The sequence below is a fragment of the Macaca nemestrina genome, chromosome 15, assembly GCF_043159975.1.
Source record: "Macaca nemestrina isolate mMacNem1 chromosome 15, mMacNem.hap1, whole genome shotgun sequence".
Classification (NCBI taxonomy): domain Eukaryota; kingdom Metazoa; phylum Chordata; class Mammalia; order Primates; family Cercopithecidae; genus Macaca; species Macaca nemestrina.
This window is the reverse complement of record NC_092139.1, coordinates 35,552,060-35,579,811: the sequence shown is the minus strand read 5'-3', so window position 1 is coordinate 35,579,811 and position 27,752 is coordinate 35,552,060. Positions and strand designations below refer to the sequence as shown.

Below are 27,752 nucleotides of genomic sequence, written 5' to 3'. Positions count from 1 at the left end.
AGCAGTAACAATAGCTAATAAGCGCCAACGCTGCCCAGAGCAAGACAGGCCTCATGGAACCTCTGCAGGAACCCAGTAAGACAGGGCTGTTACCACCCCCATTTCACAGAGGACCAGATGTGAAGCTTTGGGAGGTACAACCATTTGGCCAAGGTCACAGGGCTGCCAAGCAGTCTGATTCCACCTCCCTCTGTCCTAACCCCTACCCCGCACCAGATTGCCTCATGCAGTGACCCTCTAGGGGAGGCTAACCTCAAGGTGGGGCCTCCAAGCCAACCCCCAGCCTAGAGTGCAGCACTAATTACGTCACGTTTCATGGTTTGCAGCACCTGATCATTCATCATGGTATCTAAAGTGGGGCAAGCAGTTTGTATAGCCAGAATTTTAAGTACGAATTCTGGGGTTTCTTGGCTGCCTCCTCCTATCCCTCCTGGCATTGATATCTTTGTGCTTCCTGATATCTTAGGGTTCTTTATGACAGCTTGATGGGCAGGGAATTGTGGTATGATCCTGGCCCTGGCCGCAGAGGTGGGACTGTGTGGTAGTTAGGGAATAAGCTTTGCTTGTACAACCTCATAACTCCAAGCCTGCTCTTTAAAAGGGGGCTTTTAGTACCCACCTTGTTCTTTCATTCAATCAGTATCTTTTAACCCACCTACTCTGTGTCAGGCCCGGTACTGAGGTCCTGGGAGGCCCAACAGTGAGTAAGAGACACAGCCCATCTCTCATGCAACTTATATCCTAGTGGGGGAGACAGGGCTGAAATAATGTAATGAATTAATATAGAAATGGCTAGGAGCACTAGGCAACAGGCAGATTTGGCCCAGTGATAGAAAATCACAAGCGAGAACCTCTTTTGGAATGGGATGGTTGGGAAAGCATCCGAGGAAGGGAGGTGGCACCTGAGACCCAAAGGAAGCGAAGACCAGGGAAGATGTTCCTGTAGAAGAGACAGCCGGTGCAAAGGTCCTGGGGTGGGAAAGAACCTGGTGAAGGGCCAGAAAGGAGGCTGCCAAGGCTGAAGCCCAGGGAGGAAGGAGAGTGGTAAGAGGTAAGGATGAAGAGACAGACATGGTCCAGAAATGCCATGCAGTAAGGACTTTGATTTTCTACTAAGGGTGGTGGGAACCACCGAAAAAGGTTTCAGCAGAACCAAAGATGACTTGATTCACTCCAGCTGCTATGGGTGAAGAGCCTGAAGGGTGTAAGGGTGGCCGTCGAAAGCAGCCAATGGGGATGCTGCAGCATTCAGGGGCCTAAATCCTAGCTCTGCACATAAAAGCTGTGTGACCTTGGGCAAGTCACTTTACCTCTCTGAGTCTCAGTTTCTTCATCTGTCCAATGGGTTAATGGTATTTCCTATCTTACAGAACTGTGGTGAGAATTAAATGAGAGAATGCATAATGATCCTGTCACAAGCCAGACATGTTCCATGTCAGGTGCTCAATGAGCCACATCCTGCTGGTCTGGCCCTGACCCCTGCTCATTCCCCCACCTCTTCTCCTTTCACTCCAGCCCCACTGGCCTCTTTGCAACTCCTGGAACATACAAGCTCCTTCCTGCCTCAGGGCCTTTGCACCTGCCATTCCTCCCACATGGAGGGCTCTTTTCCTGCTATCCCCGTGGCTACTGGCTACTCCTCCATTTTCTTTTCTTTTCTTTTCTTTTTTAGACAGAGTCTTGCTCTGTCACCCAGGCTGGAGTGCAATCTCGGCTCACTGCAACCTCTGCCTCCTGGGGTCAAGCGATTCACCTGTCGTAGCCTCCAGAGTAGCTGGGATTACAGGCACACGCCACCATGCCCGGCTAATTTTTGTATTTTTAGTGGAGATGGGGTTTCGTCATGTTGGCCTGGCTGGTCTCAAACTCCTGACCTCAGGTGATCTGCCCAGCTCAGCCTCCCAAAGTGCTGGGATTATAGGTGTGAGCCACCGTGCCTGGCCTTACTTCTCCATTTTCTTGAGGCCTGTGCTCTTTAGAGCAGCCCTCTCTGTCCTAACCTTCTCTCTTCCCTCCTCCTGCTTTTCTCCCCAGCTACCTGGCATCATTTGTTTACCTGGGTGTGTTTTTTTCTTCCTCACTAGAATGTCCGCTGCACGAGAGCAGGTGTTTTTGTCTGTCTTGTTCACATTTGTATCCTCCAAGCACCTAGAGCCCCCCTGGCACATAGTAGATGCTCAAAAATATTTGTTGAATGAATATTTACAATTAAAATGACCCTAATAATGACTGCAAAGTGGTTAAGGGTAAAGTGAGGAGTGGAGCCTGGCTTTACCTCTCACTGGCTGTGTGGCCTAAGGATGAGCCCCACTTGGCCTTGGGAAGCCTCAGTTTCCTTATCTGTAAAGTGGGGATGAAGGACCATACTGTTTGGCTCGTGGTGAGGGTCAGACAACAGCTCACAGGAAGGGATGTGGAGAGAGTATGGGTGGGTGAAATGACACCCCATGTCTAGCACTCGCTTTATGATACTCCCCGATTCTCCTCTCCCCAGCAAAAATAGGGGCAGGGGACAAGCACGGTAGAGAGTTGATCAGTGTCAAAGCTGAGGCTCATTACATCATTCCTTCTCATTTTGCATATGTTTGAAATTTTCCAAAATAAAAAGATAAGGAAGAGCTAACACATGTTCAAGGCTCAGCCTGTGCCGAGCACATCGTGTACCGAGTATTTCCTTCCACCACGGGCTTCCATTTCTGGAGAACACCGATGGTCGGCCTGAAGAATGGAACTGTAGAAACGGCACTGGTATCACCGCCCACCTGCTCCAGCCGTCCCTCCTGGCTAGGAGGCCCATCGCTCACTCCCAGCTTCCAATCTCCCTCCTGATCCGAGCACCTGATCTCCTTGGGCTCTTGGCGCTAATCTGCAGCCATCTAACACCCTGCGCCCCCGAATGAATGTGCCAGGAAATCTTACAGACACAAAGAACCAATTCTGCAGCATTTCCGACTTCCACCTCAGCTGTTTTGCATCTCTCTGGACCGAGGGCCTGGCAAGACACCTGGCAGGGAAAATCTATCTCATGGAGGGCTTCATCAGAATAACCACCCCAGGAACACCCAAAGTTAACAGGAAAGCAGATTCAGCTGTGAAAATAGATGCTTCCTTCTCTAGTATGGTGACAGGGACACGCCTTGGGGACACACACTGCCCCCACCTCATAGGAAGGTGCACTGATAGAAATACGAGAGGAGGCCGGGTGCGGTGGCTCATGCCTGTAATCGCAGCAGTTTGGGAGGCCGAGGCAGGTGGATCACTTGAAAGGTCAGGAGTTCAAGACCAGCCTGACCAATATGGTGAAACCCAGTCTCTACTAAAAATACAAAAATTAGCCGGGCGTGGTGGTGTGTGTCTGTAGTCCTAGCTCCTGGGGAGGCTGAGATAGGAGAATTGCTTGGACCCAGGAGGCAGAGGCTGTAGTGAGCCTAGATTGCACCACTGCACTCCAGCCTGGGCGACGAAGTGACTCCATCTCAGAAAAAAAAAAAACAAAAGACAAAAAACAAACCAAAAAAACAAAACAAAAACAAAACGAGAGGAGCACTAAGGGAGCAAGGTGCCATCACACCTGGGCCTCAGTTTCCCTACCTGTCAAGCAAGCCTCAGTGACGGCTAAGGAATGGCACAACAGTTAACCACATAGGCTCTGTGATGAGGCTGACGGTGGTTATCCAAATCCGGTGCTTACTGTGTGGCCTTGGGCAAGCTGCTTCACGGTTCAGAGCCTCAGTTTCCTCGCCGATTGAATGGGTCCGAAGATACCGATGCGTATCACCAGGTGGCTGTGAGCACCACCAGGGTCGCACACACCAAGTGCTGAGCCCAGGAAGCAGAGAACCCAGATGGTTCCTATAAGTATTACTGTAGCGTTTTCCCACGGAATTCGGGATCCTGTCAGATTTCTGGCTGAAACAGTGGAAAGTTCCAGCACAGCCCAGTTTTTAAAAGCCTTGGCCTGGACCACAGGAGGCTTGGCATTCCAGCCAGGCCTTGCCATGGATCTCCTGCGTGGGCCCAGCCAGTTTTTTTCTCTCTGTTCTTTTGGCCGCACAGTAAGGCACTGGATGAAAGCACAGAGGGCTCTCTCAGGCCCCCTAGGGCTTTGCAGGTACGGGAATCCACAACTGCAGACCTGTGGATCCAGACAGAGACACCTAGAGGCAGGCTGTGCCCACAGCGCTCAGTCCCTAGTAACAGGCAATTAAATCACTCTAGCCTGGGTTTCTACTCAACTTGTCCATCCCCCAACAGCATAAAAGCTGGGCAGTGCGGTGGCTCACGCCTTTAATCCCAGCACTTTGGGAGGCAGATCACCTGGGGTCGGGAGTTCGAGACCAGCCTGACCAACATGAAGAAACCTCATCTTTACTAAAAATACAAAATTAGGCAGGCGTGGTGGTGCATCCCTGTAATCCCAGCTACTCGGGAGGCTGAGGCAGGAGAATCGCTTGAACCCGGGAGGCAGAGGTTGCGGTTGAGCTGAGATTGCACCATTCCACCCCAGCCTGGGCAACAACAGCAAAACTCCGTCCAAAAAAAGGAAAAAGCTACAAGGAAGATATCAAGCTGAAGGACATTTGTGCACAGAACAGCCTTTGCTGTTTTTTAAGTACCCCCTATGTGTAAGCAACTGTGCTAGATGCTTTATGAAAATCCATCCCAATGTTATAAATGAGGAATCAAAACAGAATAAAGCCATGCTAATTACAACACTGGTTAATATGTACTGAGTGCTTACTACATACAAGGCATGGCTTCCAGCATTATACATGCATTAATTAACTTAATCCTTGCAATAGAGTGGCTAATACCATTCCTCTTTTACAGATGAGCAAAATAAAACACAGATTTCTGCAAATTGTCCAAGTCAGTAGCAGGGTTCAGATCAATACCCAGGGGTCTTAGTACTGTCTTAGCACTACACTAGGTTTTGTGTCTGCGAGGAGAGGCTCCTCTGACCTCCCCGCAGGAGGCACATTAAGTTGAACCTCTAAGGATGAGTAGGATTCGGACATAGGAAGACAAGGAGGTACAGGAAGGGCATTTCTGACGGCAGGAACAGCACGGGCCGAGGCCCAGAGCTGAGAGTTCAGCTGAGGGCATGGATCCGTACAAAAGCATTTACCAAACGGAGTGAGGCCGCATGCTAATGGCTGTTCTACAAATCAAATGCCTCTTGTTCGTATGTTCAGGGAACACTGGAGTAAATGTGACCCAGCTCGAGATTCTACAATGCAGGGCTTCTCAGGGTCTTCGGGGTGCTCGCATGGCTGAGTAGCCAGCAAAGCTCCGGTCTGCAGGGAGGAAGCCTTGTTATCCTGCAGCATCTCAACAGGTCAGCTTGTTGGAAAACATGTGGCTGGAAATCAGGCCTGGCAGGGAGGAAGCCCAGGCCTCACGGCAGCTTTGTGGGTTTTTTTTAAGAAAACTTGGACCCACTCAACAGTTTTGAGCTGGGGAGTGACATGATCTGAGTTGTGTTGACAGGCCAGAAATCTGAGCACATTTAAAAAGAGAGAGAGAGGGGGGAAACCTTCCGTCAGTCCAAGACTACAAATAAGAAAATAACCTGTCGCACGGAGCCATTGGAAGCAGCAAGCGAGCGCGTGTGGGATCCGTACAACACTTTTAGACTCCCTTCCTCTCGCACACCCCCTCTCCATCTGTCGCAAAGGGCACCAGGAAGATGCAAGGAGGAATATTCCAGCTCTGGGGGCTCCAGAGCTCAGCAGCCCAGATGGGGGGCGCTTACGGGAGCCACATCACCCCTCATGTGTTGTTACTGGTGAGGACCAAGGGACTGTCAGTATTTCCACCCTCAGCAGGCTTTCAGAGAAATGCTTGTGACTTCATCGAAACCTCTGCCCAGAGAAAGAACTCTTCCACAATCCTCCGCCCAAGCCCAGAGAGGGGCCTCTCTCACTCCCTCTCCAGCTTGGACTAAATCATCCTGATTAAGTCACTGAACTTATTCCTTAGAAGCCACCCAGCAGGAAGGCCAGTATCCAAAATCCTGGCTCCTCTCTATCACTTGTAAGTTACTTCCCCAGTTTGGGACTCAATTTTCCGCATCTGCAAAATGGGGATAAGAGCCAATTCATGTTTTGTGGATGAGATGATGCAGGTGCAGCATCTAGCTTGGAATGCCGTTAACTGTTTAATGAACGTTGGTTCTCCTCCCTTCTCTCAACACATGGTTCACACCAGCACTTCATAGGTGCTGCATGACTGCAAGTACAGACATGAATTACGGTGAGTTCCCGAGGGGTTGGTAAAGGCCAGAAAGTACTCAGAGAAAACTATAGCTTTAAAGGAGCTTCCAATGGCCTGAGCGTGTCGAGCCAAAGCACTCCCGCCCCGTTGTCTCTTCTTATGAAAGAGGAAGTGAGATTAACTTTACCATTTAGGAAAGTACAGAGGAGTCCCCGAGTGTCACCCTCTACCAAAGAGTCAGAGGTTCACTGGGGGGCTCTGCTTCTCCCCAGATCCTGAACTGCAACTTGGCTTGGCCTCCTCCAGGCCAGAGAGAAGAAATGAATGGGAGTTTATCTGAGGTCGGCCTGGGGAGTGACTTAGAGGTCTCAGGGCCTCGCTAGGGCCAAGCAGGCATCCTGTGGGTTCAGCGTCAGGCCCTGCTGACACAAAATCAGGTGCCAGGTGTCCCCAGGCCCCAGTCCCTTGCCCTTCTCCCAGCCTCAGAATCTCCCTCAGTGCAGTTGTTTTAGGAAACAGGCCTCACATTGGGTCCAAAAACATAGGTTGGTGACTTCACTGGGATCTTTTTAGAATTTCCCTTTGGCAGCATTTGTGCTAAAAGCAATCTTTAGAAACTTCTTCCCTTGCCTCCCCCAACCAAGATAATTCACATGATTGGCCCCACCCCCCCAAAACAGTGATCATGTGAAGACACAGCAATCATGTGACACCTCCCAGGCTGACAGTTCTGCCTGAGACACTAGTAGTCATTCAATCCAAAGCCGCCTTCTTAAACCTGACATTTCAGTTTCTCACTCAAACAAATCCATTTTCTTAGAAAATTGGACAACTGCCTCCTTGTACCTTCCTACCCTCATATCCTGTCTACTTCTTTGTTGTAAATTCCATGTCTGGAGAAACAGGAGGAGGGGCCTGAGGCCCCATCCTTCAGCCAAACCAGGTGACTTCCCTACCCAGGCCCATGGTGTGACCAGGACCCCGAAGAACAGAGACTGAAGGATGCTGGGAGGCTTGAGCTATGATGGTCGCACCCCATCCCTTCCCCACCACCCTCGACCAAGAAATTCATTCTTACCTCCTAAGATTTATTTATTTCAAAGCTAATCTTGGCCCCTCTGCTGCTCCCACTTTTTCAGGCTATTGATGCTGAATGGATTGGAACGGAAGTTTTATGGCCCAATCTTTACCATTTTATAGATTGTTTTTATAGGCAAAAGGGGAAGATGTGCTCACAAGAAAGGTGTTGGTGTTCCCAGCCAGTGCCCCAGGAAAGGCAGGCTGCCCATCTGAACACTTGCTAATCAGCGTCACTGCTCATTTGCCAGGGACTGAACCACAGGCTCCTGGTCGGAGAAGGGTCTGGAATAGACATTTAGAAATTAACTCGGGCCCAATTCCCTTCTTCAGGAAAATTAAGCACTTGTGATTGACACTTGTGCATTTCCAGGCCAGGAAGGATGGCAGGGCAGGAACTCAGACTTTTGCAGGGTACAAATGGCCGGCTCAGGCAGGAAGGAGCAGATAGGAGGTGCCACTCACTGGAGAGACGTGAACTGTATCAGTGCTCCCTTCCACCCAGCAAGGACCCAACTATAACTGAAAACAACTGGAGGTGGGGTTGGGGGGGAGTGGGGTGGGGTGATACCTATGTGAATTCCTGGGTTTCAGGAGAAACTGCAGGGCAGGGAGAAGCAGCTGTCCACCCCCCACTTCTTCTTCCACCCACTCTTTGCTAGTTCTCCCTTTCTCCCTGCTATCAGATGGTTACCATCTCTAGGCAAATGCAAAAGGGGGTGTTGGACACTGAGCTCATCTTTACCTCCCTCCTCAAGGGTGGGAGGTACAGAGAGACCCCTCTGCCTACAACATAGCTTCAAGAGGACCAAAAACAGGATCCCCATTCTTCTCTCCCTCCCAACTCCCTTAACGCCATTTCTCTGCTCCCCCCACCCCCAACCCAGTGCCCTCCCAAGAGACCCATGGTTTTGCAAAACCCATTTAAGAAGAAGGACTCCTGAATGGTGACCTCACCCTTTGGTGAACATACACAGTAGCCTTCAGAGCCCGCCTGCCGGCGACAGCCAGGTGTTTGATGTAGGCCAACAGAAAGACATGCTCAGAGCCACAGGTAACATCCCCGCGGAGCACCTGAACTGCAGGGAGCTGCCTGGAAGCTCGGGGAAGGCAGAAGGAAGTGGGAGCTGGGAGCGCCTCGAGGAGCAAGACCACCAGGGAGAGGCTTTGGCAACCACAGGGACAATTCACCGTGTTTTTACATAAGGATCTGTTGCTCGCAGCAGCTCGCTGTGGGGTTACCGTGGCCTCCCGGTTCCCTCTCTCCCAGGCACACACTAACACTGGTTTACTCGGCGCACCAGAGGGAGGGCTCACTCTTCCCTAATTGCAACAGCTTGTCTCTGTTCCATTCCAGGCAGCATTGGGGGAACCTCTGCCCTCACCTCCTCCCCTCACACCCTGAAGTCAAACGTGGAAAGCCGTATGTCCATGGGGAGAGATTCTGGGGAAGGAGGACCGCCCTACTCTGAAAGCCACTGTCAGTCAGCCTTCCCCATTGGACTGGGCAGGGGCTGAGTGAAGCAACTCAGCTCTTTTGTCTCAGTGCCCAGCACAGTGCACACAGTCAGAGTCCACAGAGACAAACTCTCAGAGAAGAGACTTGGATTCTACCCTTGGCTGTGTGACCTTGGACATATCGCTGGCCCTCTCTGGGCCTCAGTTTCCGCATCTATAACGCTGGTTACAGGCGTCTCTCTCCCTATTACTGCTCAGCGTTAGCCGAATGGGTCCCAGTGCTAGTCTGAGAGGCCTGAGCCCGCAGTTTGGGGAGGGCAGCGGTGGGGAGCGGGGGGTGCTTACCTGACCAGGCGCAGGACGCGGTGAGCAGCAGGCAGAGCAGCGGCCCGAGGCGGCCGGCGGCCGGGCCGGCGGACTCCATGGGCCGCGGCTGCGGAGCGAGGAGGGAGAGCGGCCGTGAGTGCGCGCTCGGGCGGGAGCAGGCTGGAGCGGGGAAATGACTAAGACTCCCCCCCTTCCCCCCTCCCGGCTGGGCCTCCCCCCGACTCCGGAACGGGCGCCTGGAGCGGCTCAGGAGCCGCCGTCGCCGCCGCGGTTTTTGGAGACCCCCCTCCCCGCCCCCCAGGAGAAATCGAGAGACGGAGACGGGGAGAGACCCCAAGCGCGCGAGAAATAAAGCCAGGGGCGGCCAGAGAGAGGCGGCAGGAGAGAGAAACAGACCCAAGGGAGCCAGGCAGAGAGCCAGAGACACAGAGAGGCGAGAGGGGGAGAAAGAGGGGGAGAGCGAGCGAGCGAGGAGTGAGCGAGGCGGCGCGCAGACCGAGACAGACAGCGCGGGAGAGAGGACCGCGCGAGCAGGGGCGAGGGGCAGCACGGCCGAGCCCGGCCGCGCGGAGCCGCCCCCGCTGCTGCCCACCTGCCCCGCCCGGGCTCCACACGGCGCGGGCGGCTGAGCTCGCTCCCGGCCCGCAGTCCCGGCCGCTGCCCCCGCCCTCCCGGCAGCCCGGCCCCCTCCCTCCTTCCCTTCCCCCCTCCTCCCGTCTTCCCGCCGCCCGGGGAGGCTTCGGGGCTCCGGCCCCGCCGGCACCTTCTCGGCGAGCGAGCGCCCGCCTGCGCGCCAGCCAGCAGCGCGCCCCGGGGGAGGGAGCGAGGGCTGCGAGCAGCGCGCCCGGCCGGGGAGGGCAGCGTCGCCCCCCGCGCCGACGCCCGGGCCCCGGCACCCCCGCGCGGGCTCCCGGCTGCTGCCCGTGAAGGCGGCCCCGCGAGCCGCCGCAGCCCGCTCGGGCTCGGGACTAGACGAGCCTCCGGCTCCGACAATGTGCCAGTTCAGAAGCCCGCGCGGTTCGTCCCCAGCCCCGACCCGTCCCGCTCTGCCCCTCCCCGTCCCTGCCAGGCTCGGACCTGCGCCGCCCGCTAGGGCTGGAAGGCACTAGAAGCGCCGCCGGGGCTACCCAGAGGCCGGGTCCCCGCTCCACTTTGCGCAAACTTGTTTTTCTAAGGTCAGCGCCGCGAGCTGGCTACATCGTCCTCTTAAGGTGGACTGGGGAAGTTGCGGCCGACCTCCCCTCGCCTCCGGATTCTGGCCGCGCGTCTACTCCCCGCTTCCCACTGGCGAGAGGCTGGAGGCGGCGAAGGAGTCGGGGAGTGGAGGCGCGGGGGTCGGGGGGTGTCTGCCTTTAACCCTCCCCAAGAGGTCGTGCCTCTGAGCCCCAAAGCTGAAGGCCCCTCTTGGGGATGGGTGCGGGCCGGAGGGGCCCGATCCTTTCAGAGCCGGGCCGAGGTGAAGGAAAAGAAGGAAGTAAGTGAACGCAGGGGGAAGGGGAGAGGAAGAAGAGAGTGATGGTACAAAAATAGCGTGTGTGTAGGAAGGACTTCGGTGCCGCCTGGAAAAGAGGCGCGGGGAGGAGAGGGAGCGAGAAGGGGGCTGTGGCGGGGAACCAGAGGGGAAGGGCCGGGGCCTTCCCAGGGAGGTGGGAGCCCCCTGGCCAGGTGTCTCGGTGGTGGAGGGCAGATTGAGGGGGTGGGGAGGCCCAGGAGGGGGCGTGTGTGGGAGAGCGGGGCCCTGAAGGCATGGGTTCCAGGAGAAGGACAGGCCCGGAAGAAGATGAGGGGTGGGAGCCGGGGCCAGAGGCTTGGAGTTGGAGAGGACAGAATCTCGGTTTTCCTGGAGGGAACGCCGTTCCTGTAGCAGCCAGGTCAGTGATGGGGAGTGTCAGTGTCCTGGTCACCTGGCAGAAGTAGGCTCCGCATTGTGGGAGGAACACAAGTTCAAGACCCGCTGCTAATGGGAGAGAATTTTGCTTCACGCAGTGGCAGTTAAGAGGGTAGGAATAACACAAGGTGAGAGAAGGCCCAGCCCTGTAAATGGACAGAACGTTGAGGCCAAGAGAGGGAATAGGTTTGCTTAAGGCCACACAGCAAAGCTTGGGGTAGCAACAAGATTTGAATTCCTGATTCCCAGGTTAAAGACCTATGCAAAGTAGCACCACCACCTCCCCTCCTGCCCCAAGCCTCCTGGTTAAATGCCTGGTCCTGCTGTTGTGCAGGGGGGCAGGGAGGGTGCCACACTTGAGAACATGGGCTGAACTCCCTGGGTTCAAATCCCCTGGCTACTGTTATGAGCTGGGTAGACTGGAAAGTACCTTACCTCTTCTGTGCCTCAGCTTCTTCATCTGAAATGAGGCCAGCGTGAGTCTCAATTGTGAGGATTAGATGAGTTAATATTTGTAAGACATGTTAAAAAGAGCCTAGCATATACCAAGTGCAGCATAAGCATTTGATAAATAAGTGAAGTGTTTGACAGCAGTCCTTGAGAACCCACAGGGTTTTGGGCAGCATTTGAAGTGCAAGGGAATTTTCATTTCTTTGGGTGTGGGAGAGCACGAGGTCCCTGTCCATGAGGAATTTATATTCTAGTAGGGGAGACAGATAAGTGGACAAGTAGAAATAATTAATGAAGGACGGAAGACTGAACTTAGAGAAGGAGAGGGGTGAGCGTATTTTGATAAGGGGGCCAGTAGGACCTCCCTGAGACATGGGTTGCTGAATCACAAGTAGGATCAACAAGGGGAAGATTTGGGGAGAAAGATGTTCCAGGAAGAGGGCCCAGCACAAGGAGGGGAAGGCCCCTGGTGGCTAGGCTGGAGGAGAGAGAGCACAGCATGCAGGAGTGGGGAGGGTGGGATGGTCTCCAAGACCTGGGTAAAGAGCCTGCATTTATTCTGCAGTTGGGAGACCCCTAGAGGGTTTTCAACATGGGAGGGCCATGTCTGATTTATGTGTCCAAAAGGCCACTCTCCAAACGTAGGATGGACTGGAGAGAGGAGCGTGGAATTGGGCACCAATGAGAAAGGATATTGTTCTGGGATTATCCTGGTATCTGATGTGGGGGCAGGGAAGGTCTCCATCTCTTCAGGCCACATCTGGTCTAGACCGTGAAGGTGACCAGGGAGGCTCCTGGGAAAATTTGTCACCAGACTCTATCTGGGGTGGGAGTGGAGATCGAGGCTGCTGATGAAGTCAGAGAAGAGGCAGCCTCCTGCCCTGGACTTCCAGAAGGCTCTGCTGTTCAATTCCCCAAGACACACACACACTCACAAACCTGCCCAGGGATTAGGAAACTGGGGATTAGGGAAAGATAATAATTGAACCACCTGCTATTTATATATAGTACCTTTGGCAAAGGCGCTCAGCAGGGCTTCCCTCACCTCTCCCTCAGGAGGGGGCCCTGACCCTTGTTCTCTGTCCACATAAAAATCATCCTTGGCCAATCTCAAGGCTGAGAAGCCACTGAGACCCACGGGCCATGGGTAAACTGAGGTGAGGGGCAACTTGTCTGAGGCCACACAGAGAGATTATGGCAGATAATTGACGTGAATCAGCCACTGCCACAGCAAGAGGTCTGGGCTGCCCTACTTTAAAATCTAACTGCCTTCACACATATTCATTCATGCACTCAACAATGTTTATTAAGCATCTGCTGGGTGCCAGGCACTGGGAATGCAACAGTTGGAAAACAGATAAAAATCCCTGCCCTCAAGGAGCTGACATTCTAGTGGGAGGAAACGAACTGATAAGTTCGTCAAATGGGATGGGTGCTACGGGGTGGGGGAATTAGCCAGGGAAGTGGCCCAAGAGCGCTGATGAGAGGGATAGATTGCAATTTTGAAAAGGGATCAAGGAAGGTCTCACTGAGGAGGTGAGATGGGAAGCCAGGGGTGGTTGCATCCCTGCATTTTCTGTTTGACTCTTCCTCTTACTCCTAGAGGGCACAATCTGTCAGCAAATCCTGCCTGCTGGGCCTTCTCATCACAACCAGAGCCAAACCACTTCTCAGCACCTCCGCTGCTTCCGCCCTCGTCTGAGCCTCCACCGCTCTCACCTGGGCGCCCTATTTCCACCTTGTGCCTTCTGTCGATTCCTCGACTCAGCAGCCTGAGGAATCCTTGCACAGAAGTCAGATCACATTCCTTCCCTGTTGTCAAGGGAAGAAGACAAATGGGCATGAGGAGGAGAGGATCAGGGGCTTGGAAGCCAAGATTTTGCCGATTTGACTTATGCAACTTGGGCAAAACAAAATGTTGAGCCTCAGTCTTTTCATCTGTGAAATGGGGATGACAAACTCTGATATGATGGGGTCAATAGTGACAAAGAAGTGAAAGCAGCCATGATAGCATGGCAGGGCCTATCTGGAGTTTGGCCATTGCAGGGGGGTGGATGACATCCTTGTGTGTTCTAGGCCCTTTGAAATACGTTATCTGAAGCCTCAGCAACTCCACGGGGTTCCCAGAGGTGAGGAAACATGCCCAGAGACAGAACACGACTTCACCAGGGCCACCCTGTGGGGCACGCTGGCACCTGCACAGCCCAACTTCACCTGGTTCCAGCCCTGCCCGCGCTCTGCTCCCCACTTCCCGTAACCCTGGGCTGGCGTCAGCAGGCAGGCCTGCCAGGAGGCTGGAGCTGCCAACGACCTATTTTTCTGGGCAAGAAGAGCCATTTGGAGTTAGAGGTCTCAGCTGTGGAGCCAGAACAATAAAAATAAAAACAGCGTGGACTCCTGGGCAGCTTGGACCAGGGAACCAACTGCCCCAAGAGTTGCTTGCTGCTCACCAGGCTGAGGAACAAGTGGGGTGGGGGGATGGGAGATGGGAGTGACCTTACTGAGCCCCTGCTGTGTCCTCTGGCCCTTGCAGAGTAAGGATAATCTCCAAGGCTCACAACAGCCCCTTTCTCTGGGTTGCCAAACCAGTCAGGATTTGAACTCAGTTTTCCAAACAATTCCCATCTGTTCGGCATCTACTATGCTTTACAGACTGTGACATTCATACCACACCTGGGAGGGTGAGCTAATCATTCCCTCATTTTACAAATGAGGCAGCTCTGCTCACACGCCACCTCCTTGAGAGGTCTTGCCAGACCACCCTGTTAAAGTAGTCACCCCCACCCCTGCCCGATATGCCCTACCCTCTTCCCTACTTTATTTTATCTTCATAGCATGCATCACGACCTGCTAATATTGTGTGTCTCCATTGCATTTTTTCTGTCTCCCTAACTAGCTCCAGGTCAGTTTATCCTAGTGGCTTGCACTCCAGTGGTCTCTCAGACTAGCCCCGTAGGGCAAGTTATTTTGATGATCTGTGCTTCCTTTGGGGTAATGATAGGACCTTACCTGAAAGGGTTCTTGTGAGGGTTAAATGAGTTAATATAGGTTAAGTGTTGGCCACTGCCATTGTTTTGTCCCAGAGCTGCAGCCCCAGGCCCTTCAACAGTAAACAGTAGGTTGTTAATAAATATGTATTAAATTTTAAAACTGAGCTGGGCATGGTGGCTTACACCTGTAATCCCAGCACTTTGGGAGGCAGAGGTGGGAGGATTGCTTGAGCCCAGGAATTCTAGGCTGCAGTGACCTATGATTGCTCCACTGCACTCCAGCCTGGGCAACAGAGCGAGAACTTATCTAAAAAAGTAAAAATAATAAGTAAATAAATGAAGTGCTCTGCCCACGATCCAATCTCAGGGCAAGGAATTGGCACAACCTGGATTTGAAGGTGGGTCTCTATGAGCCTGTGCTTCAATCCATCCCACTTCATAATCACCTCTCCACAGGCCTCCCTCCAACCACAGCTGTACAGGAATCAGAGCTTTGGTTCTACAATGTGAGCTGATACCAACAGCCCCTGGAGGGAATGTTAAAACACTGATTCCAGGGCCCCAGCCATGGAGTGTCTGATTCAGTAGGTCTTAGGTAAGGTCTGAAAATTTGCATTTCTAACACGGTCCCAGGTGATCCTGATGCTACTGATTCAGGGATCACACTTTGAGAACCGCTGAATAGACTGCCATTCAAGCCAAGGTGAGACTCCTTTGTAAGCCAAGCCCCAGTTTCCCTGTTGGTTAGTCTGTCCATCCCTCTGGTTTCTGTCTTCCCCTTAGCATGAAGGCAGAGAGCAGGACAGTGCTTGGCTTGCTGTAGAGACTGTAGCCAGTGCTCTGAAGCCTAGGGGCTGTGACAGATTGCCAAGCCAGGGCCCAGGGGAGCTTTGCCGTAATTAGTGCTTTCCTGGGGAAGTCAGCAATTGAGCAACGCAGCAGGCAGGCAGCTCATAGGAGCCCATCAAGGGTGGGACCACACTGTCAGACCCTAAACATTGTTCTCAGGCTCTGGGGACCTGGCTCCACCCAGAGCCGAGCCCAGCTGTGCTGAGCTGAGCCCTCCCCAAAACCTCTGGGTGGGCATCCCTGTACTGGTGGTGTTGCAGGGGCAGAGAGCTGATTGCCTCAGCCATCACTGAGAGACCTGGGCTTGATGATTTCCAGGTTCTTCTCTGGTGCCCAGCACCGGGCCTGCTGAAAGGTCTTAGACGCACAAGGATCTGGTGGATGAAATAAGGAATGAACAGATGACGCTAACTCCAGTTCTGATGGGACAGCATAGCTCGGTGGCTAAGAGATATGCATGCAATTCCAGACTCTGCCCCTCACTATCTGTGTGATCTCAAATGGGTCTTAGCCTCAGTTTTCTCATCTGAAAATATGTAAGGGCAGGATTAATGCATAAAGAGGAGATCGAGAGACAGAGATAGAGAGAGACAGAGAAAATATGCACCAATGCATGGCAGCTGAGAATGATGTTTGTTGCCTACTCCATCTCGTTCTGTTCATGCAGTTTCTCAGGAAAAATACCTTGGTGCCCTCCTTGACTCATCTCTTTCTCTTTCTTCCCTGCCAGCCAATCCTCTTGGCTCTACCTTCAAAATAAACCCAGAATCCAACCACTCCTTCCCACCTGCATCACACTCTGGTCCCAGCACCTTCATTTCTCACCTGGATTAGTGCAGTCACTTCCTCACTGGCTCCCTACTTCCTGGACTTCACCCCTTGTTGCTTCTTCAATAAAAGCCCCCCAGTGGCCTTCCATTCCTTCTCTTGGAGTAAAACCTGAAGTTCTCGATGCAGCTCAAAAGGCCCCCTGTGATACCCTGCTTCACTGACCTGGTCTCCCCACACTCTCTCCCTTGCTCACTCCACTGCAGTTAATTCATCTCAATATTCCTTGAACATGCCCAGCAGGTGCCTACCTCAGGACCTTTGCACAGGCTGTTCCCTGTGCCTAGAACCCTCTTCCTCAGCTAGCTGCCTAGTTTGCCCCTGACTCTTCCTTAGGGTCTCTGGTCAAATGTCACCTCTGCCGAGAAGCATGTCCTGACCACTCAGCTAAAACTGTCCCATCACTTCCTATTTCCTACTCCACTTTATTTTTTGATAGCATTTCCATTTCTTGACAGCATATCAATGTTATACATTTGATTGGTTGCGTGGCTCTCTCCCACTGATGTTTGAACTCCATAAGAGCTCTTTGCCTTTGTTCCCCAGCACCTGGAGCTGAGCCCACACAGAGCAGGGCCTCATGCAAAACTACTGATAGAGTGAAAGAAGGAGCAGGAAGCAGGATGCAGCTCTGTCCATGAGGGCACTGGTGGCTGGATCCAGGGGCTCAGGCTCTGCCACCCTGAGGGCCTGGCGTGGCCTGGGCTTCCTGAAGGAACAGGTGTCCTCGTTGAACTCCCGGCTGCTTTCCTGGGCAGGGAAGCCAAGACTCTAGTTGGCCTCATTCCTGTACCCAAGAGAGGAAGTGTCTGTCCCTGGGTAGGAACTGGTTTGGCGCTCAGGGAAAGCCTAAATGACACATACCACTTTCTCTGCTGCTGCAGCTTCTGATTGGGACGATGGCCTCTGGGTAGCAGTTGGCCACACCAGCCTTCATGCTGCCGCTGCTGCTGGAGCAAGGATGGAAGTGGATTGGGAAGTCTCCCGGAGCTCTTTGGTCTGTACCTGATGGGAGCCTCATAGCTGTACAAATGAGGAAACAGAGGCTCTACCTGACCAACATACTGGGTTAGTGGCACAGCAAGGCCAGATCTTTTGATAGCAGATCTTTTGATAGCAGATCCCTTAGTCTCCCTCGTTACTCCCAACTCACACCCTGCTGCCCCAGTGCCTACAACCCTGGGCTGGTTCATACTTGAAATTCCACCATTATAGTTTTCTTTCTCACTGTGTCTCCTTCCCTCTTCAGCAAAAAAGGTGGTAACTATCCCTATGAATCTCTGGGAATAGATGAGGAGACTGAGGTGCAGAGAGGGAAATGGGTGGCCTGAGCTCTAATGGCCTGTAGGCATGACAGGCCACGTTAGAAAATATTAGTCTGTTTGTCCTCTTTATGTTTCTTCTCTTCGGCTTCAAGCAAATAGTTGGGCTTAGTAAACAGGTGCTGCAGGGATTTAGGCAGAAAAATGAAGGCCCCTTAGTCTTTAGTGAGGTCTAAAACCAAAGAGATTCCCAGGAAAGACTGGGAGAGGTTGGGGGCAAGCACATTGGAGAAGCTGGAGGGGGTCAGGCTGACAGGGGGTGCTGCCCCCACCCCAGCAGGATTGGGGAGGGGACAAGGCCTCCAGGGCAGGCCTCATGGTGGCTCCAGGTAGCCATACCTGTGTCTCAAGGCCTCTGCCCTCATGGAAGACCCCACAACCTCACAGGGTGGCTGAGATGAGGGTCCCTCAGCATGGAACAATGGGCACAGCCTCCGTCAGTCAACAGATATTTATTGAGCACCTACTATGGCCAGGGGCTCAGCTGGATGCTGGAAATGAGATAGTCACAGTTCCTGCACTCAAGGCATTCGCATTCTAGTGAGGGAGATGGAAAGATAAACACGTGAGTTAGGGGGAGAGGATGCTGTTCTATGCATGGAGGTCTCACTCAGGGAGTGGTTTCCTAAGGAAAGTACGAAGGAGAGCCACAGGAACACCAGGTGAAAGGAATGGCCAGTGCAAAGACCCTGGGAAGACTCCGGGATGACAAGTTCAAGCGCAGCTGGGCAGCCAGGCAACGGGAAACTTGTCAGGAGTGAGGCAGGTGATGAGGTTAGAGAGGAAGCAGGGCCCAGTCTGCTGGGCCGTGCAGGCCAAGGTGAGGCCTTCAGCTTTTACTCAGAGCCAGATGGGAGCCACTGTGGGATTAGGAGCCTAGGAGCTGCAGGCAAGCAGTGTGGACAGATTTGTGGAAGCCACCTCAAATGTCCAGAGACTCTCTTAAGACCCTGGATCTGAGCAGGCTCTGGAGAGGAGAGAGCCCCAAGAATGACCAAGGTTGGGCTTGCTTCACGTCACCCCCATGGGATGCATTCACAGACCAGATGAATTTAAGTAATTTGGGGCTTCTCAAACTTTATTCTTGTTAAATGCAGATTCTGACTTAGTAGGTTTGTAGCAGGGCCAAGATTCTGCATTTCTGGTAAACTTCCCGGCGAGGTTGAAGCTGCTGGTCCCTGGACTGCCCTTTGAGCAGTGAAGATTTAAAGGAAAGAAATGGCCACGTCTGGCCCAGCTGTGTCTGTGGTTTGAGAATCATACCTGTTGCTCGGCTTCAAGGCCCTCATTCAGGGCTCTTGACAAATTGTGCAGGCCCTCCACTCAGCCTGTTGCCTCCAAAACCAAATGGGTCTTTCCCCAGCTCCCTGCTTCCTGTATGACACGGGAGCGGTCAGCGTGGGCAGTGGGCTCCGGAGCCAGCTTACTTGGGTCCAGATTCCAGCCGTGGCAGCTACAGGTGGCAAGACTGTGGGGAAATGATTTTATTTGTCTTATTTAGTTTCTCATCTACAAAATGGAAAATTCATGATAGCTTCTTTACAGAGCTATTTGAAGATTCAAAGGAATAATATATAACAAAAGTCTGGCACACAGGAGGGACTTAATAAATGTTATATCACTTTCCCTTCAGTTTCACCTGTCCTTTAAAGTAGTGATCTATATACCTTTATCCATTATTTCAAATTTTTATATTTTTGTGTGTGTTCTATGAAGTACACAACAAAGAAATATATAAAAATTTGTAACAAGTATCAAATATACATTGAGGAATACATGTTTAAAACATTTTTGCTAATAGGGAATATGATACAAAAAATTTTGAAGATCACTGTTTTGAAGCCCAGTGGAATTGATAGAAATAGAGACTCTCAGGGCTGGAATCGATTTTAAAGGCCTTCAATTCCCCTGGCACCCACTCTCCCATCTGATGCCCAAAACCCTTGGTTGCACTAGATTGCCTCCAGTGGTGGGGAGCTCACTACCTTTCCAGGCAATCTATTTTGTAGAGCTCTGGGAAGTTTCCTGAGCCCAGTGCCTATCTGTATTCTAGCTGCCTCTGAGTTCCCAGGAACTGACTGAACTGCTCCTCCTCTTACACTCCTGTGTCAGAGCCCTGGGATCTCCCAGGGGCTCAGTGCCAGGTTGTGTGCAGAGTGGGTCCTAAATAATGTCCTATGAATGAGAGGGAGTGGAAGATGAGGATGAGAAGGGTGATTCTGACAACTGTCATTTGGAGGTGTGTTAACAACTCAGTGCTGTTGTCCCCCCTGGAAGTGTGTTGATCTGTGTAACTCTGAATCTGTATCTATTTGTTTGGATTTATTTGCATGTGTTTGTACATATGTGTGTGTATGCATGCATCATGTGTTCTGCTGTGTGGCTGTATATGAGTGTGTGTGTATGTGTTGCACTGCAAATATGCACGTGCGCTGTGCATGTCTTTCTCTGTGTTTCTGCATGTGTGCCCAGGTGTATGTCACTGTGGGGTGTTTGTCTCTGGTTTGTTTGCATGTGTGTGAGTGCTGCACACGTGTGGGCGTGTGCTGTTTGCACTGTCTGTGTGTGCGTGCACATCTCTCTCTGTTTCTTTGTGTGTCTGTGTGCCTGGGGCCCTCCTTTGTGTGTCTCTGTGTGTGTGTGTGTCTGAATCTGCAGGAGTGTGCTTCCCTTCCCTGCTCAGCCCTTTCAGGGAGCTGGGGTGACTCGCTGCAGCCTGGTCGACTTAAGGCCGTCTGACTGGCAGGCAGCATGGGTTCCACACCCTCCTCTCCTGCTCTGCTGTGCTAATCACTGGGTTATATGCAGATGGCAAATGTGTGGCTGCCAGGCTTGGAGGAGGGACTGTGGAGTGGGGGTGTGCAGATGAGCAGACACCAAAGAGCGAAAAGACAATTTAAAGGCAGAAAGGGGGAAAACAAGCCTGCTTGGCTTTGGAGTTATGGGTGTGGGGTTCTTTCCAGAGGCGTGAATTTTATTAAGAGGATGTGATGACTACGATGTCTTCCTTCCCCTAATCAAGTAAGAGTCTTGGAATCACAGGATTCTAAACTCTCGGAATTTTCGAACTATAGAATACTAGAATCTCAGCCGAATGCAACTCTAGACTCATAGAACCTCTTCAAGGACCCTAATCCTCCTGGGATTTTAGCATCTTCACATGCACGTGCAGTTCTTCTTGTCCCTCTTCTCTTTGTATAGAATCATGGCCAGGAAATGACCTTGAAAGTTCATCCAATCCACCCCACCCTGGCTCCGGGCAGGGCAGTGGAAACTGAGGTCCAGCCAGTGAGGACATTCTTGGAAGTGTTGCACTGGAATCTTCCCTGGCTCCCTTGCTGGACAAGGACTTGTTGCCTGAAGGGTCTGGGGTCTCATATTACTCTCCCCACCGCCACCTTCTGCAGGGACTGAGTTCCTGGCAAAGACAAAGGCACCTGTGTTCCCAGGATATGTTCTCAGCAGTTCAGGAGCTGGCACAGGCTGCAGGTGTGGGCAGAGTAAAGGGGCGGGGCTCGGTTCCCCTGAGATCCTCCCTTGGTGGAGGTTCAGTAACCCAGTCTGGGGTGGGGGTGGGTGGCTAACCAGGCAGCCACATGCATGCCCCAGGATATTCAGTGAGGTGTCTCCTTCCTCTTATTGCTTCCTCTTACTGCTTAAAAGAGTAGACTATGTCCAGTTGGGCACGGTGGCTCATGCCTGTAATCCCAGCACTTTGGGAGGCCGAAGCAGCCGGATCACCTGAGGTCAGGAGTTCAAGACCAGCCTGACCAACATGGTGAAACTCCGTCTCTACCAAAAATACAAAATTTAGCCGGGTTCGGTGGCAGGCACCCATAATCCTGTAATCCCAGCTACTTGGGAGGCTGAGGCAGGAGAATCGCTTGAACCCGAGAGGCAGTGAGCCGAGATCACGCCATTGCACTCCAGCCTGGGGGACAAGAGCGGGACTTTGTCTCAAAAAAAAAAAAAAAAAAAAAAAAAAAAAAACAGGCTATGTCCTATCTCAGGAACCCCGGGAGCCATGGACTGTCCCTGAGGGAGGGCATTGCACTGTACTTTGAAATCCTCCAGGACTCACCTACACTCTTTAATGTGGCAGCTTTTCAGGCTCTGGCTACTGGCCATCCCCTCCCTCGCTTCCTCCTTCACTCCCTCCCTTTCACACATGTCCAGCCGCAGTGAACTCCCCTTTTCACCTTGAATCTACTTGACTTCATGCTTCTGAATGTTTGCACAGGCTCTCTTTCCTTTTTATCTCTTCTTCTTGGTGCAAACCCTTGTTCATCCATGGAATACACGCTCTCACTCAATTGTAAGCACCATGAGAAAGTTTGGTTTATTTAATACTTTATTTCCTAGAATCTACATTTTGCACACATTAGGTATTGAACCAATGTTTGTTAAATGACTAACTGACTGAACGTATGGTTCAAAGTCAGCTCATTTCCACTCTAAAGCCTCAATTCTCCAACCCCTTCTAGCTATTTCCCTGGGGCCCACACTACACCCGAGATTACCTGTGGTTGTGAGCCCTTGCTTACTTCTTCACTAGACAGGGAACCTCTTGAAGCTGGAGCCATGTCTGATTAATCTTTTTACCTGTAGCATCCAGTTCAGGGCCTGGTACCCAGCAGGTGCCCAGCAAATGTGGGGCCCTTGCCAGCAGCCTGGCTTGGTGGTACTTGAAATCCCCTGTTGGTCCCAACTGCATGCACCGGTCCAAGCTGTTGGCAACATCTGCCTCAGAGTCTCATTTGCAATTATACGTTCTCAGGCTCTTGCCACTTAATATTTAATAACCAGGCGGCTGCCCTTCTCTGGCAGCCAGTTAAGTCCCTGATTGCCTCTTGTCTGAACTTGGCCTGAAGTGAGGCAGGGACTGCTTTGGGGTTAAGTGTAAAGTCTGTCCTGAGTCGGGGGCTAGCATAAGGCCAGACCCTTGGAGATGGAGGAAGGAACGGCTGCTGGCTCAAGGCTCCTGGGTGACCTTACCAGGCAAGAGGCATAATGGGCATTTGCTCCAACTGGCTCCACCTCTCCTCGCCTGCCATGCAGGTCGATGCCTGCTCCTGGCCTCATAACAGGGGAGGAGGAAGGAAGGAAAATTGTTAATGAGAGAGTCCCTGACTCACATCTGATTGGTCCGCGAGAAAGAAAGGGGGATTCCACCTGGGCTGTGTCCCAGCAGGAAAGGTGGTTCTATCCTGTGTGGCTTGGCCACCAGGAGCCAGGGCAGTCCCTGTGAGGGCCTATGGTGCCACAGAATGGGGCTCTGGCAGCCGTGCCAGCCTCTCCTGGCACAAGGCTGGGGAATCCTTCCAAGCTGGCTGTGGAAGGAAATGAGGCAATGGTGATGACCTGACCCTAGGGGTAAGCCAAGCTGCTGCCCAGCTCTGTGAAACCCTGCAGGCCCAGGGAGGCGTGGGTCAGTTTTGAAGGCTGACTTCTGCAGCACTGCCAGGGTGAGAGGGCACAGAGAGGCCAAATGACATCCAAATGTCATGGGAGGCTCCAGAAAGGGGAACAGCAAACACAAAGTCCCTAAGGTTGGACACTGCTACTGAAGCGCGAGGTCCAGAGAAGGACTTGCACCTGGGAATCTCAGACTTTGGATCCCAGAGGGCATTTTACAGGGTCAAGAGACTTGCTTTCCGGGTCTCACTCTGCCCCTAATAAGCCCAGTGACCTGGACAAGTCACCCTGGTGTTTATACTGTCATCGCACATGTTGGGCAACGTGACTGGCCGACCTGTTCCTGCGTGGAGTCCTCTGTTATCCCCTCAGAGGTCATGTGGCCCAGTCCAGGAATCTGAGACCAGAAATGCCGCTCTGTTGATCGACAGGGCTGGTCCCTTTAGAAGGTGGTGCTTAGTATAGAACACTATGCTTTCCCAATGGGCAGTGTTTACCAGCATTTACTGTGTGCAAGGGGCCATGCTCAATAAAACCCTCTGCCAACATACACAGTCTCAATCACCTGTGCCATCCTTGTCCCTTCCCTTTCCCTCTCCTGTTCATCATCCTCAGGTCCTGTGACAGTATCTTTAAAACCCAGCCCAGCCCTGATCCACCATCTCGTCCCACGTTCCCCCGCACTGCCCTCGTAGACCACAGCTGCTCTCACACCCATGGCTGTACCAGCCTCTTTTCAGCTCCCCTGCACCACTCTGGCCCCTGCAATCCATCCCCTACCGGCAGCCAGGAGGCCTTTGAACCATCAAAATCAGATCACGTCCCTCCCCTGCTCTGAACCTCCAGGGACTGCCATGGTGCTTCCAGTCAAACTGAATCCTACAGCCACGCTGCTCTATGTGGCCAGTCCCCACTCTTCTCCATCCTGAGGTTGTCCGTCTTTGCTGCCCACTCTGCTTCAGCCACGCTGGCCTCCATCCTCTCCTCAAATGTGCCTCTCAACGTGTCCTCAAATGTGTCCAACCTGGGGCCCTTCAAGGCTGTTGATGTCACCTGTGCCTTAGTTCAAATGCCTCCTCCCAGAGTATCCTTCCTTCGTTCTCTAAAAGACCCCTCCTCCTTACACCTGGCCCCTCGTTATCCCATTTCCAAGTTTTATAGCACTTATCACTTTCTCGTATTTCTTTTATTTATTTATGTGCACCCTCCCCCACCTGGAATGCAAACTTCATCAGAACAAGACTCAGTCCCTGTTGTTTCCTGCTGGTCCCCAGGGCCTAGACGGCACCAGCACGTGACAGGGACTCCATGGGATTTGTCAGAGGAGTGATGACATGGCCTTGAGGGATGAGTGTAGTAGTAGTATCCCATTTAATAGAAAGCCCAGCAATGCTAGGTGCCTGTGCAACTTATCAAACTTGTAAGGGTGGAGTCGGGATTCAAACTCCCATCTGGGTGGCTCCAGCATCTGTGCTTTTGTTCAGGAGGCTGCATGCTGTGGTCATGGTCAGAGCCCCTGAGCCCCAGGGACTCAGAGGTCAATTAGGGGTGGGGGAGGGTGAGGCACTGTTGCTGGTGGTGCCTGGGATGTGCTTCTTGATTTTGCCCCCAGCTGGGGCCCTACCTTAAGGTTAGGGTTCTGGAACAAGGGGCAGCCTCACCCACACCCCTCTGCCCAAAAGCCACCCCTATAACTCCTGTTGAGGCTGATGAGCCTCCCTGGAAGTCCTGGCTTAGCTGTGGGTCAGTGAGCTCATCCCCTGCCTACCCTGTGGGTTTCCAATGCTCCCTCCCTCTGCCGCAGTCGTTGCTACACAAGTTAATGGAATAACAAGACACTTTACCCATTATCTGATGCAAATACCTTTCCTCGCCGGCACCAGCTCTACAGCTCAGATCTTCCTATAACCCAGCAAACAGGCCTCCCGCTCCAGGCTCCAGCTGAGGAGGCCTGAGCACCAGCCAGGCACATACAACCCCCTAGCTCGAGCCCTGGAAGGAGGGGTCAGAGATGTTCTGCTGACGGGGTTGTGGCATCAATCTTAGTATGTTTCACCAGTGACATACTACAGGGAGGCCCACTGTGCACAGGCAGTTTGCATATTTCACCTTCACATGATTACATACAATTCTGATCCTCACTAGGCAGACACGAGGATGAAAGGCACAGGCAAGGCTGTGTAGCGCTCAAGTGGTGGATCCAGGTGGGTTTCATACCCACATCCCAAAACTTGACCCCTCTCCTATCCACTTCCTAAGGCTTTGTCTGAGTGGCCCCATTTAGACCCGATTTCTCTAATACCTCCATAGTAGGAGTTCTGCTTATAGACAAAGAAGACGAAGGGGGTGGCACCTTGCTCCGTCACGCTAGGGTAAGTGAGACTCTATGCCTAGGAAGGTGGATGTGTGTGTGGGGGTGCAGTTGGGACAGGAGTGCTCCCAAAGCTTGCCCCTTGGGATGCTCTAGTTCATATTCAGTGCTGCAGGCAGGTACAGGGCACCTAGCAGGTGCTGGATCACCCAGATGGAAGATAGACCTCCTCCAAACAATTGCACGCATCTCACAGGATGGCAGGACACACTTAAGCTCCCTGTGCCTCAGTTTTCTCATCTCTAAAATGGAGAAGATAATACTATTACTTCTTCTATAGAGTTGTGCTGAGGATGAAATAAGAATGAAGCACTTAAAAGAGCACCTAGCACATACTCAATGACCGATCCACAGCCATTTTTATTGTCACCTCCGGATCCCACACAGGCAGCTCTGCTCAAGGTCTATTGTCCTGACAAATAAATCGCTAGTTCCGTCTAGGTCAGAATTGTCCCTAAGCCAGTGGTTCTTAAACTCTAGTGTGCTTCGGAATCCAGTAGCATCATGTGAAAAATGTAGCCCCAGCAGGTCTGAATGGGCCTGGGAACGGGCTTTCTAGGAAGCTCCGTGCATCCCATTCTGACACAGGTGGTTTGCAGCAGGACCCAGACCCGCTGCTCTGGGGGGCACCAATGAGACTTTTTCGTGGGAATGTGACTCCTGGTGACCAGCCCCTCCTCATCCCCATCAAGGGAGGTTTAGGATGTAGCACAGTGGTCAAGGCCTTGCCAGGAGACCTGGGTTCAAATCCCGGCTTCCCTCTTCTGGGCAAATGGCTTCCCTCATTTCCTTTTCTGAGATGTGAAGGGCCCACAGTTCCCATCTCCCTGTCTGAGGGTTGGATGAATGCCTATCCAGAGTGGGCCTGAGACATGTTGCACACCCAGCAAGCGGGGGGGCTGCCACCTTCGCCCTGCAGCAGTTTGTCTTCTGAGGCTTCTGTCCCTGAGTGTTTTATTTTCTGTTGATAGATTCCAGCTCATGTTCATGGGCCTGCACCTGCATACAAATGCCAGGAGGACTGGCCCGCCCCCGGGATCTGTCCTCGCCCGCTCCTCACCAAGCACCCAGCTGCGAGTTCCCATCAGGGCTCGGAAGTCCCGGGGCCTCCTGTGAAGCAGGGACCACCATGCTGGTCCATCCTCCTTGGTTGTGGTCGTGGCCGGAAGCAGCCAGACTGCTGGCCCCTTTGAGAGCGGGTGTCTCTGTGAGAGAGTGGCCGCTGGGAGGTCTTCAGGGAACTTGGGCGCCGCTGGGACAATTGGTTGCTGTTTGGGGGAGTGAGGTTGGCAGGCCCTTGGCCCTCGGCACTGAGCTTCTGCCAGGCCCCTGCCAAGCCTGGGGCGGGTTTCCCATTGCCTGCCAGTTTCAGGGCCATTTGGGGAGGGGTCCCAGGGGAATTCATTGCCCCTCTCTTCAGCGTCTTTGCTGTGGTCCAGGAAGCCTAGGCAGTGTCCGCTTTCAGACAGCAGGTCAGCAAAGCCTCAGACATGTTCTGACAATGCCCGCTGTCTGCCAGGCTAGGGGTGGGATGCTTAGAACCAGCCTCCCAGATGCCTTAGAGACCCCTCCAATGGGCTGCCAGGGGCCTCACAGGCCATGGCAATGCAAAAGGCCTGGCTGGCTTGAGCCCTTGCATGCTTGTTAACTCTGGGTGGCCCTAGTCAAGAGCCTTGACTGGGGAAACAACTGAACAAAACAAAGCCTCTACCCCCCTGCAACTTACGTTCTCACGCAGGGAGGTGGGGGTCAAAGCTGTGACAGTGTGGGGAAGAAAAATAAAGTGGGGATGGATAGAGGGGGATGGATGCAGGGGGATGGATGCAGGGGGATGGATACAGGGGGATGGATACAGGGGGATGGATACAGGGGGGTGGCTACAGAGGAGTGAATACAGGAGGATGGATACAGGGGGATGGATGCAGGGGGATGGATGCAGGGGGATGGATACAGGGGGGTGGCTACAGAGGGGTGAATACAGGAGGATGGATACAGGGGGATGGATGCAGGGGGATGGATGCAGGGGGATGGATGCAGGGGGATGGTGGTGTGGGGGTGATTTCTGCCAAGAGGTCAGGGAGGGTCTCTCTGAAAATGTGACATATGAACGGAGACATGTAGCTATGTGGAGGAAGAGCGTTCAGGCAGAAGGAACAGCATATGCAAAGCTGCTGAGCAGGGACAGGGCCTGGCATGTTTGAGAAAGGCTGGGAGGCTGGTGTGAATGGAGCAGAGGGAGGGAGAGGGTGAGGGGAGGCAAGGAAGCCTAAGCAGAGAAACTCCTCACCACCACCATTGTCTCCATTTTACAGACAGGAAACTGAGCCCAGAGAGGTTAAGCAACTTGCCTGAGGCCACACACCTGGTCAGTGGAGGTATCTGGCTGGATGCCCACTATGATATCAGAGCCACTTAGCACCATGTGACTAACATGCTCTGTTGGGAAGCACAAGTGGCACCTTGTTTTCGGTGACCTGGGGTCACTGAGTGCTAGCTGTTTCCCTTTTAACTGTAAGCCCATTTGGCAGGGTTGTGTACTGGGCACCCAAGAGCCAGTGCCC

At 52.8% G+C, this 27,752-nt stretch overlaps 1 protein-coding gene and 1 gene segment (V, D, J or C); one reads left to right on the top strand and one right to left on the bottom strand.

The window, feature by feature from the left end:
- LOC105481633 (tyrosine-protein phosphatase non-receptor type substrate 1) overlaps nt 1–10,550 on the bottom strand; it is a 46,183-nt gene extending 35,633 nt beyond the window's left edge. For 2 of the 3 annotated variants that reach the window (XM_071079570.1, XM_011741366.3), the window contains exon 1: nt 9,097–9,246. In XM_071079570.1, the coding sequence (XP_070935671.1) occupies nt 9,097–9,175 (79 nt within the window). In that variant the 5' untranslated portion in view covers nt 9,176–9,246. Of the gene's footprint in view, nt 1–9,096; nt 9,247–10,155 lie in introns of those variants that run through there. The other variant, XM_011741365.3, reaches the window with a different exon arrangement.
- A 196-nt stretch (nt 10,551–10,746) lies between these two features.
- The window catches only part of LOC105481632 (tyrosine-protein phosphatase non-receptor type substrate 1-like), a 127,791-nt gene continuing 110,785 nt past the window's right edge, over nt 10,747–27,752 (top strand). Inside the window, exon 1 of the C gene segment in view lies at nt 10,747–10,949.